General features: G+C 45.9%; 1 protein-coding gene and 1 long non-coding RNA gene across 3 annotated transcripts in view; one reads left to right on the top strand and one right to left on the bottom strand.

Annotated features, from left to right (window-relative positions):
* Positions 1-341: 341 nt before the first annotated feature.
* Positions 342-4,735, bottom strand: LOC132210039 (uncharacterized). The gene is made up of 2 exons (XR_009446203.1): positions 4,653-4,735; positions 342-846 (listed from the first exon to the last, which is right to left on the bottom strand). It is a non-coding gene; the product is annotated as an uncharacterized LOC132210039 (long non-coding RNA).
* Positions 4,736-6,493: 1,758 nt separating this feature from the next.
* Positions 6,494-14,787, top strand: part of LOC125455060 (uncharacterized) — a 28,603-nt gene continuing 20,309 nt past the window's right edge. For both annotated transcript variants that reach the window (XM_048536583.2, XM_059648838.1), the window contains exons 1-2: positions 6,494-6,823; positions 10,634-10,790. In XM_048536583.2, coding sequence (XP_048392540.1) covers positions 10,672-10,790 — 119 coding nt within the window. In that variant the 5' untranslated portion in view covers positions 6,494-6,823; positions 10,634-10,671. The remainder of the gene's footprint in view (positions 6,824-10,633; positions 10,791-14,787) is intronic.

The following is a 14,787-nucleotide window of genomic DNA, read 5'->3' as shown; positions in this document are numbered from 1 at the left end:
GGGAGGGTGGCTTCTCTGGAAATCAGGGGGTCCACCACAGAGGAGCACATGGTGCGGTCTTGTTTCTTGCTGTCAGCCTTGTGCTCAGAAAGATCGAGTGTTACTGGAATGTTTCCAATTGGGTGAATAAGGATTGTTCGACACAGAGCATTGATTTCCTGGGCTCGGAGCAAGACCAAACTTCCTGGTGTGATCTCTCCTCTGTACGCCTGGATGATGATCCTGCAGCTTAATATTGCTATTGTCCTCGATTTGTCTGGACTTCTCACATGCTGCACAGTCTGGCTCTGAAGCTGGATTGAGCCTCAGACCCAACTGTAATTAAAATTGATCACAATCTCTGCATCGTTATTGATTTATTGATCTATTGTCATGTGTACCCAAATACAGTGAAAAGCTTTGTTTACAAGCGGTATAGGCAGATCATAGCTTCCAAAGATGTACAGATCAAAAAGACTGAGAGGCATACAGGTTACATTGCAGCTTACGTTATTTGAGGCTAGAATCTATTCAACAGTCTGATAACGGCCAGAAACAAGCTGTTCCTGAAGCTGCTCGTGCGTGTGTTCAGGCTTCTGTATCTTCTGGCTGATGGAAGAGGTTGTAAGGAGCTCATTACCAGGGTGCGATGGGTCTTTGATGATGTTGGCCGCCTTTCTGCAGCAGCGAGCCGTGTAAATAGAGCCCTTGGGTGGAAAGCAGGCTTCTGTGATGGACTGGGCTCTGCACACCTCATTCTGTAGTTTCTTATGGTCCTGGGCACAGCAGTTGCCGCACCAGGGCACTATGCACCCGGACAGGAGCAAAAACAAAGTTGCTGGAAAAGCCCAGCAGGGCTGGCAGCATCTGTGAAGGAAAAAGCAGTGTTAACATTTCAGGTCCGGTGACCCTTCCTCAGAGCTCAACCGGACAGTATGTTTTAACGGTGCATCTGTAGGAGTTGGTGAGGGGCCTTATGGACATGACAAGTTTCCTGGGCCGCCTGAGGAAGAAGAGGCTTTGTTGTGTCTTCTTGACTGCTGTACTTACATGGGAAGTCTAGGAAAGGTCATCAGTTATCATCCCTCCAAGAAACTCGATGCTCTTCACCCTCTCATAGAACATAGAACATAGAACAGTACAGCACAGAACAGGCCCTTCAGCCCACAATGTTGTGCCGACCATTGATCCTCATGTATGCACCCTCAAATTTCTGTGACCATATACATGTCCAGCAGTCTCTTAAATGACCCCAATGACCTTGCTTCCACAACTGCTGCTGGCAACGCATTCCATGCTCTCACAACTCTCTGCGTAAAGAACCTGCCTCTGACATCCCCTCTATACTTTCCTCCAACCAGCTTAAAACTATGACCTCTCGTGTTAGCCTTTTCTGCCCTGGGAAATAGTCTCTGGCTATCAACTCTATCTATGCCTCTCATTATCTTGTATACCTCGATTAGGTCGCCTCTCCTCCTCCTTTTCTCCAATAAGAAAAGTCCGAGCTCAGTCAACCTCTCTTCATAAGATAAGCCCTCCAGTCCAGGCAGCATCCTGGTAAACCTCCTCTGAACCCTCTCCAAAGCATCCACATCTTTCCTATAATAGGGCAACCAAAACTGGACGCAGTATTCCAAGTGCGGTCTAACCAAAGTTTTATAGAGCTGCAACAAGATCTCATGACTCTTAAGCTCAATCCCCCTGTTAATGAAAGCCAAAACACCATATGCTTTCTTAACAACCCTGTCCACTTGGGTGGCCATTTTAAGGGATCTATGTATCTGCACACCAAGATCCCTCTGTTCCTCCACACTGCCAAGAATCCTATCCTTAATCCTGTACTCAGCTTTCAAATTCGACCTTCCAAAATGCATCACCTCGCATTTATCCAGGTTGAATTCCATCTGCCACCTTTCAGCCCATCTCTGCATCCTGTCAATGTCCCGCTGCAGCCTACAACAGCCCTCTATACTGTCAATGACACCTCCAACCTTCGTGTCGTCTGCAAACTTGCTGACCCATCCTTCAATCCCCTCATCCAAGTCATTAATAAAAATTACAAACAGTAGAGGCCCAAGGACAGAGCCCTGTGGAACACCACTCACCACTGACTTCCAGACAGAATATTTTCCTTCTACTACCACTCGCTGTCTTCTGTTGGCCAGCCAATTCTGTATTCGGACAGCTGAGTTCCCCTGTATCCCATTCCTCCTGACCTTCTGAATGAGCCTACCATGGGGAACCTTATCAAATGCCTTACTGAAGTCCATATACACCATATCCACAGCTCGGCCCTCATCAACTTTTCTAGTCACATCCTTAAAGAACTCGATAAGGTTTGTGAGGCATGACCTGCCCCTCACAAAGCCGTGTTGACTGCATTTAATCAAGCCATGCTCTTCCAGATGGTCATAAATCCTATCCCTCAGAATCCTTTCTAACACCTTGCAGACTACAGGCGTGAGACTTACAGGTCTGTAATTGCCAGGGATTTCCCTATTTCCTTTCTTGTAGAGAGGAATTACATTTGCCTCTCTCCAGTCCTCAGGTATGATTCCAGTGGAGAGCGAGGATGCAAAGATCTTCGCAAGTGGCGAAGCAATTGCATTTCTCGCTTCCCAAAGCAGCCGAAGACAAATCTGGTCCGGGCCTGGTGACTTAACAATCTTAATGTTTGACAAAATTTTCAGCACATCAGCTTCCTCTATCTCTATCCATTCCAGCATGCACACCTGCGCTTCAAACGTTTCATTCACTACAAAGTTCGTTTCTTTCGTAAAGACAGAAGCAAAAAGGGCTTCCCCTACCTGCTCAGACTCCACACACAAGTTCCCTATGCTATCCCTGATCGGCCCTACATTTTCTTTAACCATTCTCTTATTCCTCACATAAGTAAAATGCCTTTGTGTTCTCCCTCATCCGTTCTGCCAAGCCTTTCTCGTGTCCCCTCCTGGCTCTCCTCAGACCATTTTTGAGCTCCTACCTCGCCTGCCTGTAATCCTCTAGAGCTGAGCTTGTCCCTAGCTTCCTCCACCTTATGTAAGCTACCTTCTTCCTTTTGACAAGAAGCTCCACCGCTCTCGTCATCCAAGGTTCCTTTATCTTACCCATTCTTGCCTGTCTCAGAGGGACATATTTATTCATCACTCGCAACAACTGTTCCTTAAACAGTCTCCACATGTCTATTGTGCCTTTACCATGGAACAATTGCTCCCAGTCCATGCTTCCTAACTCATGTCTAATCGCATCATAGTTTCCTCTTCCCCAATTAAATATCCTCCCATTTTGCCTAATCCTCTCCTTCTCCATAGCTATGTAGAATGTGAGGCAGTTATGGTCACTATCACCAAAATGCTCTCCCACCACAAGATCTGATACCTGCCCCGGCTCGTTTCCGAGCACCAAGTCTAGAATGGCCTCTCCCCTCGTCGGCCTGTCAACGTACTGAGTTAGGAAACCCTCCTGAACACACCTTACAAAAACAGCTCCATTCAAATCTTCTGCTCGAAGGAGATTCCAATCAATATTGGGAAAGTTAAAGTCACCCATTACAACAACCCTACTGCGTCCGCACTTTACCAAAATCTGCCGACCTATACTTTCTTCAATCTCCCTGCTGCTATTGGGGGGCCTGTAGTAAACCCCTAACGAGGTGACTACTCCCTTGCTGTTCCTAATTTCCACCCACACTGACTCAGTAGGCAGATCTTCCTCGACAATGGAAGCTTCTGTAGCTGTGATACTCTCTCTGATTAGTAGTGCTACACCCCCTCCTCTTTTTCCCCCCTCCCTATTCTTTTTAAATGTTCTAAACCCTGGAACATCCAGCAACCATTCCTGCCCCTGAGAAACCCATGTCTCTGTTATGGCCACAACATCATAGCACCAGGTACTGATCCATGCTCTAAGTTCATCACTTTTATTCCTGATACTCCTTGCGTTAAAGCAAACACACTTTAACTGATCCCTTGGTTCCTTCCCAGGAAAATCCTTCCCACTAGCTGGCCTACCTCTTGCTACTGCCTCACCTGCATCAACTCTCACCTCCGGTGTACAGCTCAGGTTCCCAACCCCCTGCCATACTGGTTTAAACTCTCTCGAACTACTCGAGCAAACCTTCCATCCAGGACATTGGTCCCCTCTCGACCTCAGTTTTTTGAAGTAGGTGGGGGCGTGTTCTTCTCCTTTCTTTCTGAAGCCAATGACCAGTTCTTTCGTTTTGCCGACATTGAGAGACAGATCATTTTCTTTGCACCATGTCACCTCTATCTCCTTTCGTATTTTGACTCAACGTAATTAGATATCCATCCCACTACGTTGGTGTCATCAGCGAACTTGTAAATGGCGTTCATAGGTATGGCTATTTCAGACACTATGCAGACTTGCAGTTCAATCACTGTTCTTTCATTATCATTGGATCAAATACCTGGAATTCCCTCTGACTCGGAATATGCTGTGTGTCACTACACTGCATGGGCTGCAGCAATTAGAGGGGCAGTGCACCGCTCCATTCTCCAGGACAACAAGTGATAAACAATAAATATTGGCCTAGCCAGTGACATGCATGACCCATCTACACAGATTCCTACTGTGAAGCTGCTGCAGCCCTTAAAAATACTTTGTTTACTGTTCATGCGTTGGAATGTCCTGTGGCCCTGAAAACTGTAACATACCTTTATGTCCTTTTGACTTGTTTAGCTCATTCAACGCAACATCCTAGTTTAGGTGAAGGCACACTCCCCTTCAGGATCCTTTCTTCCTTTCCCTGACTCTCTTTCTCTCTCCCCCTCACCCTCTCTCTGTCATGTGATGGTTGTCAGTCCCATACCCAGAAAAGAGAAATGTTACTGAAACTTTATCAGTTGGGTGAGAAAGGAATGTTCGAACAAACTCTCTTCCTTGTTCCATGTGCTACATGAGCTTGTAACATTACTTCACGCAGCTGGTCTGTCAAGGACAGGCACTGTGTTGCACAAGGGACATGACCACCTTTCACATTCTGGACATTTTGCACAGATTTTGCTGCAGTTTCTGTATGTCATACTGTGTGTGTGTATATTAAAAGCCCAGGACTGTTGTTTGATGTGGACAAAATGATGCTGTCTGATTAGAGATATTTTCTCATCGACCCATTCAGAGATGGTATTACAGACTTCTAGGCCGGGTGGGATTTTAACCTGGATCTCCTAGCTCAGAGTTAGGGACTATACCACAGAGCAACAAGAGCCTGGCCTGGTTTCTAACTGATAAACGTACATCTGGGCAGCAGAGTGAGCTTAGAGACTGCCAGAGGATGAGAAATTAGCCTGTTTGCCTGAGCCCCTCACAGCAAAACAACACTGTGCAGGAGCAAAGAGTAATGGGATGGGAGTGTACACTGGGCTGTGGGAGAGGGTAAATGAGGGGGTAGAATCTGTGATGGGATTTATCTGAAAGACAGACAATTGGTCAACAATAAACCTCAAAAATTGAAAAATCATCATGTTTTACTCCCTGGAACTCCCTGTGTCCCTCATAAACAGCCTGCTGCGGTCCAACAGCTGAGTGCTTTTTGTCTTTTGTTACTTTGATGGACGAGGGGCTGTAGTCGCTCCTTGTGCCACACTGCCCTGCTGTGGGGGTGAGCTGTGTGTGAAACTGCTGTATCTCTGCACCCCTCCCCCCTGACCACTAAAGCCCTCAGTCTGTTGGCTCCCTGCCTAGCTCAGCCCTTGGAGTCAGTTTAAAACAAGGAGAAGTCCCAGCCTGGACCTGAGCCAATCTGGGAACCCAGGCCAGGCATCAGCAGCTCTCCCTGAGGCTGGGGGAGGAGGAATGGGGCAATGTAGGTCAGTCTGGGGAAGGCAATGCAGGGCAAGAGGGGAAAGTGACAGTGAGTGTGAGACAGTGTGAGTGTGAGAATGTGTGTGAGTGTGAGTGAACGTGAGCATCAGTAAGTGTGTGTGTGGGTGAGTGTGGGAGTGTGAGTGAGTGTGTGAGAGTGTGTGTGAGTGTGAGATTATGAGTGAATGTGAGAGCATGAGAGTGAATATAAGTGTCAGTAATGTGTGTGTGAATAAATGAATGTGTGTGTGTGAGTGAGTGTGTGAGAGAGAGTGAGTGATGGTGAGGTGTGGGTGAGTGAGAGTAGGTGAGAGTGTGAGTGTGAGAACGTGAGTGAGAGTCAGTGTAAGAGTCAGTAAGTGTGTGTGTGTGAATAAGTGAATAAGAGTGTGTCTGTGTATATGAATGAATGAGAATATGGGTGTGCGAGAGTGTGAGTGAGAGTGTGAATGAGTGAGTGTGAGGCTGCGACTGAGCAAGTGTGTGAGAGTGTAAGTGGGAGTGAGAGCACCCCGGTTGTGAAAGAGTTAAGGCTGTCGGAATGATGAGTTGCTGGGTGTCAGGGTCAGGGACACACACACACACACACACACACACGCTGGCAGAGAAGTGGAGAGTTACTTTAGCTGGCCTTCTTCCAGCTGCTCTGAGCCGGTCCCTGAGAGAGCCTCAGCTGGTGGTTTCTGAGGAGAAGGCAGCGGGGCAGGCAGGGAGGTGGCAGGGGCGCAGTGCAGTGGGCTGTGTGTGGCCTGAATCCCTCACAGCAGCACCTGGGTCTGGCTGTGGGCACAGTGATGCGGAGACACCCTCTTCACTCAGACCCTCCCTTACCCCTATGGAGGGCCTCCTACCCCTGAAGGCTATACTGCCGGCGAGAAGTTCGACTCTCACACCAGCCGCTGCTTGTGAGTACACACAGGTTTCCGCACTCGGTATCACTGGGAGGTGTGATTAGAGAAACCGCACTTCACTGGAGAGCTGGGCAAAGTCACAATGAAGACCAGAATTGAATAAAACTCAGGTCAGTGCCACTATCAAACCGACTAGAGGTTATGTTTTAGTTAGAGCAGGGTGGGCTGTTACTGTGTACATCGATGCGAAATGGGTGAATTTAATGTAAACAGGAACAAAAACAAAGTTGCTGGAGAAGCTCAGCAGGTCTGATTTTCCAGCAACTTTGTTTTTGTTCCGGATTTACAGCATTCGCAGTTCTTTCGGTTTTTAATGTAAACAGGTATGGGCCTGGAGCCTCGACATCACCGTGTTGCCAAGTGAAACTCTTGCCCAAAAAACAAAATCAGGTAAACTTTAGACACATCAGGAATGACTGGAGTCGAGTTGGAAACATCATTTGTGCGATGATATGATGGGACGCTTCAGTTCTTCCTTGACAGTTTGACAATTTGGTTCCCGTTTTAGATATTTTTAATCAGCCTGTTCAGGCATACAGGTACACAGCTCTGCAGTAGGTAGGACTTGAACTCAGCTCTCCTGGTTTGCAAGAAGGGACACCACCACTATGTTACAAGAGCCCTTTGCATCTTGTTTTTATTTTTGATTTAACATATTTTTCTAATCAATCAGTTCAGAGATGTTATGGCACACCTCAGGAGCAGGTGGGACTTGAGCCCTGGACTCCCAGTCCAGGGGTAGGGGCACCACCACTGCTCCACAAGAGGGCCCCCTCAATTCTGTTTTATTAAAAGAAATATATGCAAGGGATCACCAGACGCCAGATTTTTGCTGAGATCCAGGAGAAAGAATGCCCTGAGGTCCTTACCTGAACTGTCTGTACACTTGTGCAGTGGCCCAGCAGATCCTAAAGTGTAATCAAATTCCCACTGCATTGTGAGATAACAAAGTGTGGGGCTGGATGAACACAGCAGGCCAAGCAGCATCTCAGGAGCACAAAAGCTGACGTTTCAAGCCTAGACCCTTCATCAGAGAGGGGGATGGGGAGAGGGAATAAATAGGGAGAGAAGGGGAGGCGGACCGAAGATGGAGAGAGGAGAAAATAGGTGGAGAGGAGACAGACAAGTTAAAGAGGCGGGGATGGAGCCAGTAGAAGTGAGTATAGGTAGGGAGGTGGGGAGGGGATAGGTCAGTCCGGGGAAGACGGACAGGTCAGGGGGGCAGGATGAGGTTAGTAGGTAGGAAATGGGGGTGGGGCTTGAGATGGGAGGAAGGGATAGGTGAGAGGAAGAACAGGTTTGGGAGGCGGGGACGAGCTGGTCTGGTTTTGGGGTGTAGTGGGGGGAGGGGAAGAGCTGGGCTGGTTTTGTGATGCAGTGGGGGGAGGGGACGAACTGGGCTGGTTTTGGAATGCAGTGGGGGGGCGGGGAGATTTTGAAGCTTGTGAAGTCCACATTGATACCATTGGGCTGCAGGGTTCCCAAGCAGAATATGAGTTGCTGTTCCTGCAACCTTCGGGTGGCATCATTGTGGCCCTGCAGGAGGCCCATGATGGACATGTCGTCTGAGGAATGGGAGGGGGAGTGGAAATGGTTTGAGACTGGGAGGTGCAGTTTGTTATTTTGGATTCTCCAGCATCTGCAGTTCCCATTATCTCTGCCCACTGCATTGTGAGTCAGGCCCGGCAGCAAAAGCTCTGAGACACTGACATGGTAATAAATGCAAGCCTCGCCATTGATTCCCACAGAGATAGTAGGAACTGCAGATGCTGGAGAATCTGAGATTACAAGGTGTAGAGCAGGATGAACACAGCAGGCCAAGCAACATCAGAGGAGCAGGAAAGCTGACGTTTCGGGCCTAGAACCTTCTTCAAAAACAAATCCAGTCTCTCAAACTCCAGTGAAAGGTCAATCTATCTCTACACCTGCTGTGTTCATCCAGCTCCCCACTTTGTTATCTCTACACAATAGTTCCTTGTTTTGTTAGTATGGCTTTATTTGGTTTCATATTGGCAGATTTCTATATGCTAATTTCTTCACTTAGTGCCTCTTTTCGAGCTTCTCAACAAGCTGCTAACTCAGCTCACTTGCTTCTTAACATGTGATCATGAAACTAATTTATTGAGCAGACCTGGGTGACATCTTTTCTTTCTGGCACGGCTATAGCCTTTTGCATTTGGAGTCAGCTTCAGACTTTTCTCTTTTTCCCCTAAATGTTTTGAAGACTATTAACCTATTATCATCTCTGCTGTTAACCAACTTTTCTCTATGATTTGGATAGGTTTCTGCTTGAATTCCTCTGGACCAATCTGATTTTGTGTGTTACTGGTAACATTACAGGCATTCCTATCTCTTCTACACTTTGTTAATGCTCTGAACTGTTCATCTCAGTTGTTTAATGTCCTAATTGAAATGCATGCACATAAAACAAATCTCCAGAAGCCCCCATTGCCATTCTCAGAACCAATCTAAAATGAAACTAAAAATGTCTTCCCTCTTCTTAACACTGGTCCTTCATGATAATCTGAATACAGTGGTAGGCAAGTTATTGGAGAGGATGCTGAGGGATAGGATCAACCAACATTTGGGTAGTCAAGATCTGATTAGGGATAGTCAGAATGGTTTTGAGCATGGGAAGCCATGTCTGATAAATCTTTTAGAGTTTTTCAAAGAGGTAACCAAGTGGATAGATGAGGGTAGGGCAGTGGATATTGTGTACAAGGACTTTAGTAAGGTCTTTGACAAGGTCCCCCACAGCAGGCTAGTCATGAATGTTAGGTTGCATGGGATCCAGGGATAGCTAGTTAATTGGGTTCAAAAAATGGTGGGAGCGGAGGGTGATGGTTAAATTACTGTTTCTCGGACTGGAGGCCTGTAACTAGAGTTGTGCCACAGGGGTTGGTACTGGGTCCTTTTGTTATTTTTTATTTACATAAATGTATGAGGCATGATTAATAAGTTTGTGGATGATACAAAATTAGGAAGCATCATTAGTAGTGAGGAGGTTATCAAAAACTGCAGAGGGATCTTGATCAGAGGAAAAGTGGGCTGAGGATTGGCAAATGCAGTTCCATACAAATAAGTGTGAACTGTTGGGCTTTGGAAAGTCAAACCAAGGTAGGACTTCCATAGTAAATGGTAAGATCCTGAGGAGTGTTGTAGAACAGAGCGACCTAGGAGTACAAGTACATAGTTAGTTGAAAGTGACATCGCAGGTGGACAGGGTGGTGAAGAAGGCATTTAGCGTGCTGGCCTTGATTGGTCAAAGTATTGAGTATGGGAATTGGGACGGTATGTTCCAGTTGTATAAGTTGCTGCTGAGGCCACACTATTGTGTACAGTTTTGATCACCATGTTATAGGAAAGACATAGTTCAACTGGAAAGTGCACAAAGAATATTTACGAGGATGTTGCCAGGACTAAGAGGCCTGAGTTATAGGGCGAGGTTGGCCAGGATAGGAATTTATTCCTTGGAATGTAGGGGAATGAAGAGTGTCGTTGCTGACATGTACAAAAACATGAGGGGCAAAGATAGGATGAATGCTTATGGTCTTTTCCCCAGGGATGGGGAATTGAAAATTAGAGGGCATAGGTTTAAGGTGAGAGACAAAAACTTAAGAAGGACCAGAGGGGCAACTTTTTCACGCTGAGAGTGATGCGTATATGGGATGTGCTGCCAGAGAAAGTGGTTGAGGTAGGTACAATAGCAACACTTAAATAAAAAAAGTGGATAGGTACTTGGATGAGAAGGTTTTAGAGGGATATGGACCAAATGTAGGCAAGTGGATCTAACTGAGTGAGCGCCATGGTCAGTATGGACCTGTTTGGGGCTAAGGGCCTCTTTCCATGCTGTATTACTCTAGGCCTCTATAAATACTTCTAAAAGCAATATCTGTAAGGCATCTTATTATTTTTTTCAGATGAGTTAATAGCATCATCCTTGGCTCTACCTTTGAGTATGGGCGCTGAGCCCTGGACCTTGAGTGGTGGATCCTATTCAATGCATCTATGGTTGTTCTTTACCCTGACCTTGCTGTTGCTCATCCTGCTACTGATCTCCTGTGGAAGCTGCATGAGGTGAGTCAGCCAGACACTCACTCCGTGGCCATCCGTGAAAGCAAGAGGGCTTTCTGCTGCATGTGTGCCATTTCATCAATTTTTCCCTGACCTTTGGACATTCTGCATTTTACTCCTCACAGTTTAGAATGCTTGCAAGTTTCTGTCTGCAAACTCTGAATGTGTTCCCTATACTCCAAGTTTGTGCTCATTAAGATGTATCAGGAAAAAGAAAGCTGCCAATTCTAACCCTTGGGGAGCTCCATTACACACCTTCCTCCAGTTTCAAAAACACCTCCAAATGTCCTTGCTTCCTTGTCCTCCAGAAGAACAAGAAAATGCAATCACAGTTATCATAAACCTATACGCCAGCAAGTAGGAAGGATGTAGGGGAACAAATTTGACAAGGGTCCACACAACAGATTAGTAAGGAAAATTAAAGCTCATGGTACCAGAGGTAACGTATTGACACGGATAGAGAGCTGGTTAGGTGACCGGAAGCAGAGAGTTGGAATAAATGGGTCTTTTTCAGAGTGGAAGGCAGTGACGAGTGGGGTGCCACAGGATTCAGTGCTGGGACCCGAGCTGTTCACAATACACTTTAATGATTTGGATGCAGGAATTGAATATAATGTCTCCAAATATGCGGATGACACTAAGCTAGGGGCAGTGTGTGCTCTGAGGAGGATGCCAAGAGGCTGCAGGGTGACTTGGACAGACTGGCTGAGTGGACAAATACCTGGTAAATGCAATATAATGTGGATAAATGTGAGGTTACCCACTTTGGTCACAAAATCAGGAAGACAGATTATTACCTGAATGGTGGCAGTTTACAAAAAGGTGAGGTGCAATGAGACCTGGGTGTCATGTGGAATGGTCACTGAACGTTGGGATGCAGGTGCAGCATATGGCATGCTGTCCTTCATAGTGAGAGGATGAGAGTATCGGAGTAAGGTTGTCTTGCTGCAGTTATACAGGGCCTTATTGAACCCACACCTTGTACATTGTGTACGTTTTTGATCTCCTGGTCTGAGGAAGGATGTTCTTGCTATTTGGGGAAGCCAGTGAAGGTTCACCGGACTGATTCTGTATCCTAAAGATCAGGATAGTGCTGGAGAATGACACACACAATAATCAACTTTCACACTTCACTTGGGCAAGAACAGAGATATGTTTCAGCCACCCTGGGATGAGGGCATCTCTGGTTAGGCCAGCATTTCTCTCTCAGGGTATTGTTAGGAGTCAATCGCATTGCTGTGAGCCTGGAGTCACATGCAAGCTAGACCAGGTAAGGATGTCAGATTTTCTTCCCTGAATGATATCAGTGAACCTGATGTTTTTTCCAACATTCAACAGTTTTTTGTGGCAGGCTTTTACGAAATACACATTTCGCTATCTGTCATAATGGGAGTTAAACCCATCTCTCTGGATCATTGGCCTGTGTTTCTGAATTGTTTGATCAACAATGGGATCACCTCCTTGGCTGGGCCAACAAGCCTAGAACCAAAGGCTGGTCAGAGAGACAGTCAGTGAACAATGAGCTGGTTTGGCCTCAGTCCAGGTACTTTCCCTCAAAAGGGAAAAGTAGGACAAATAAATCTAGAACTTCCTGGATGATAAAGGAGATGAACTCGTTTTTTACTTCTTTAACCCGATGTCTATGTCAAGTGGTAACTACAGCGGAGAATCAAGAAGAGAGGTCAGAGGGGAGATTAAAAAAGCAAACAAGGAAATTAAAAAAAGGGATGATGATTAAAGGCTAGCGACTAATGTAAGGCAAAATGACAAAGTCTCTTTAAGCGCATCAATGATAAAGAAAGGAGGACTGGGGCTGATCAGAGGCTAAAAGGGAGATTTGCTCTTAGAGGCAGGGGGCATTGCTAAGGTGGTAAATAGATCATTTGCAGCTGACTCTGTATGAAAAGGGAGGATGCTGCTCCAGGTCATGGGAGCAGTCACGAGTTAAGATCAAAATTAATAAAGCTGGGTATTTTGAGTGGCGCATTGGCTCAGTGGTTAGCAATGCAGCCTCACAGCACCAGAGACCTGGTTTCAATTCCAGCCTCAGGCAACTGTCTGTGTGGAGTTTGCACATTCTCCCCGTGTCTGCGTGGGTTTCCTCCGGGTGCTCTGGTTTCCACTCACAGTCCAAAGATGTGCAGGCTTGGTGAATTGGCCGTGCTAAATTGCAAGTAGTGTCCAGGGATCTGTGGATTAGCCATGGGAAATGCAAGGTTACATGGATAGGATGAGAGTGTGGGCCTGGGTGGGATGCTGTGCAGAGGGTCAGTGTAGATTTGATAAGCTGAATGGCCTGCTTCCATGCAATAGGAATTCTGTGTTTCTATTAGATGCACTATCAGCATTTAAAGGTGACAACGTGAGGAGACTGAATGAGATGCATCCATGGATTTTGAAGGAAGTGAGAGAAAACATTGTGGAGACACTGGCCACAATCTTGCTGTTCCCTAGGCTCAGGGGAGGTGCCTGAAGACCGGAAATCATTAATACCACGGCTTTACTCAAAAAAATTGTAAACTTTGTACCTGTAATTACAATCCAGTCAGTTCCACTTTGGTGGGGAACCTTCTAGAAATAATTATGTGGGAATTGAATTAGTTGTCACATGGAAAACTGTGGATTGATTCAGAAGAATCATTATGGATTTTTAAAGAAAAACCATGTCTAACTAAAAGCTGAAAGCTTCTTGAAGAGGTACAGCAATGACAAGGGTAATATTGTTGACGCAGTGTCCATGGATTTCTAGAAAGTGTCTGATACAGTGCGACACAGACTAGTGAGGAAAGTTACAGGTCAAGGTATAGGACAGACAGTAGTAATGTGGATACAAAATTGCCTGAGGGCTAGGACACAGAGGTCAATAGATAATTTCTGGACTGGAAGGAAGTTTGCAGGGGAGTTCCTGGGATTGGTAATGTAACACTTGCTTTTGAAGTAACTTGACATTCTACGTTTTAGAATGCAGGGGACAATATCAAAGCTTGCAGATGACATGACACTTGAGAGAATTGTAAACAGAGGAGGAGGAGGAGGACAGTGTTGCACTCCAAAAGGTCATTGACAAGTTGGTGGAGCGGGCATATAGGTGGCAGATATCATTCATTGTAGAGAACAGTGACATGATGTATTCTAATACAGGGAACATACGGAGATAATATAAAATAAAAGCTACTTTTCTAAAGGATGAGTAGGAATATAAAGACCTGGGCGTATAAATATGTAAGTCATTAAAGATGGCAGGACTGGTTAAAAGAACTGTTAATATAGTATATAGTTTCTAGGCCTTATAACAAGGGACACGGAGCAGGGACATGATGCTGAATGTATGTAAGATACTTGCTAGATCTTAGCTGGAGAGTTGCGGACAAGTTTGGGTGCCACACTGCAGGTGTGTGTTCAAGTGAGGGTTACCAGAACGGTCCCAGGGATGTGCCACTTCAGAACCGAGCATATAACGGAGACTTTAGGGCTGTTCTCCTTGACAGGAGAAAGCTGAGATGAGTTTTACTAGGTTTTACTTTCTAAACTGAGAGGGGTTTGTTCAGAGTGCATATAGCAAGTCTCTTCCCAGCCATCTCAAGAATGAGACAGCACCACTTCAGTGTTTTGCAAAAGAAGCAAGGGTAATGTGGGAAAAACACACAGCGAGTAACTAGGATGTGGAATGCAGTGCCTGGAAATTTGGTGGGTATTGAAGAGTTCATGAAACAATGGGCTAAATAGAAATGATGTACAGGAGTATGAAGAAAATGCAGGAGATTGGCTCTAAGTTGAAATGCTCAGAGAGCCAGTAAAGATATGACGGGCCAAATTTCCTTGTCCTTCACCATAACAGTTAAGTGATTCAATGTAGGACCAGGGATGGCATTGTTATAGAGGTGGAAAATTACAGTCTCAATGGTGCAGGTATGTGTACAGGATCAAGTTCTAGCTGATAAAATATAGACTTAGGATCTTACCTGTTTCTGGTGACAGGCAAAGCACATGCTTTGTCTCT

Source organism: Stegostoma tigrinum, chromosome 9 (assembly GCF_030684315.1).
Source record: "Stegostoma tigrinum isolate sSteTig4 chromosome 9, sSteTig4.hap1, whole genome shotgun sequence".
NCBI lineage: Eukaryota > Metazoa > Chordata > Chondrichthyes > Orectolobiformes > Stegostomatidae > Stegostoma > Stegostoma tigrinum.
The sequence above is the reverse complement of the archived record's forward strand: the minus strand, read 5'-3'. Positions and strand labels throughout refer to the sequence as shown.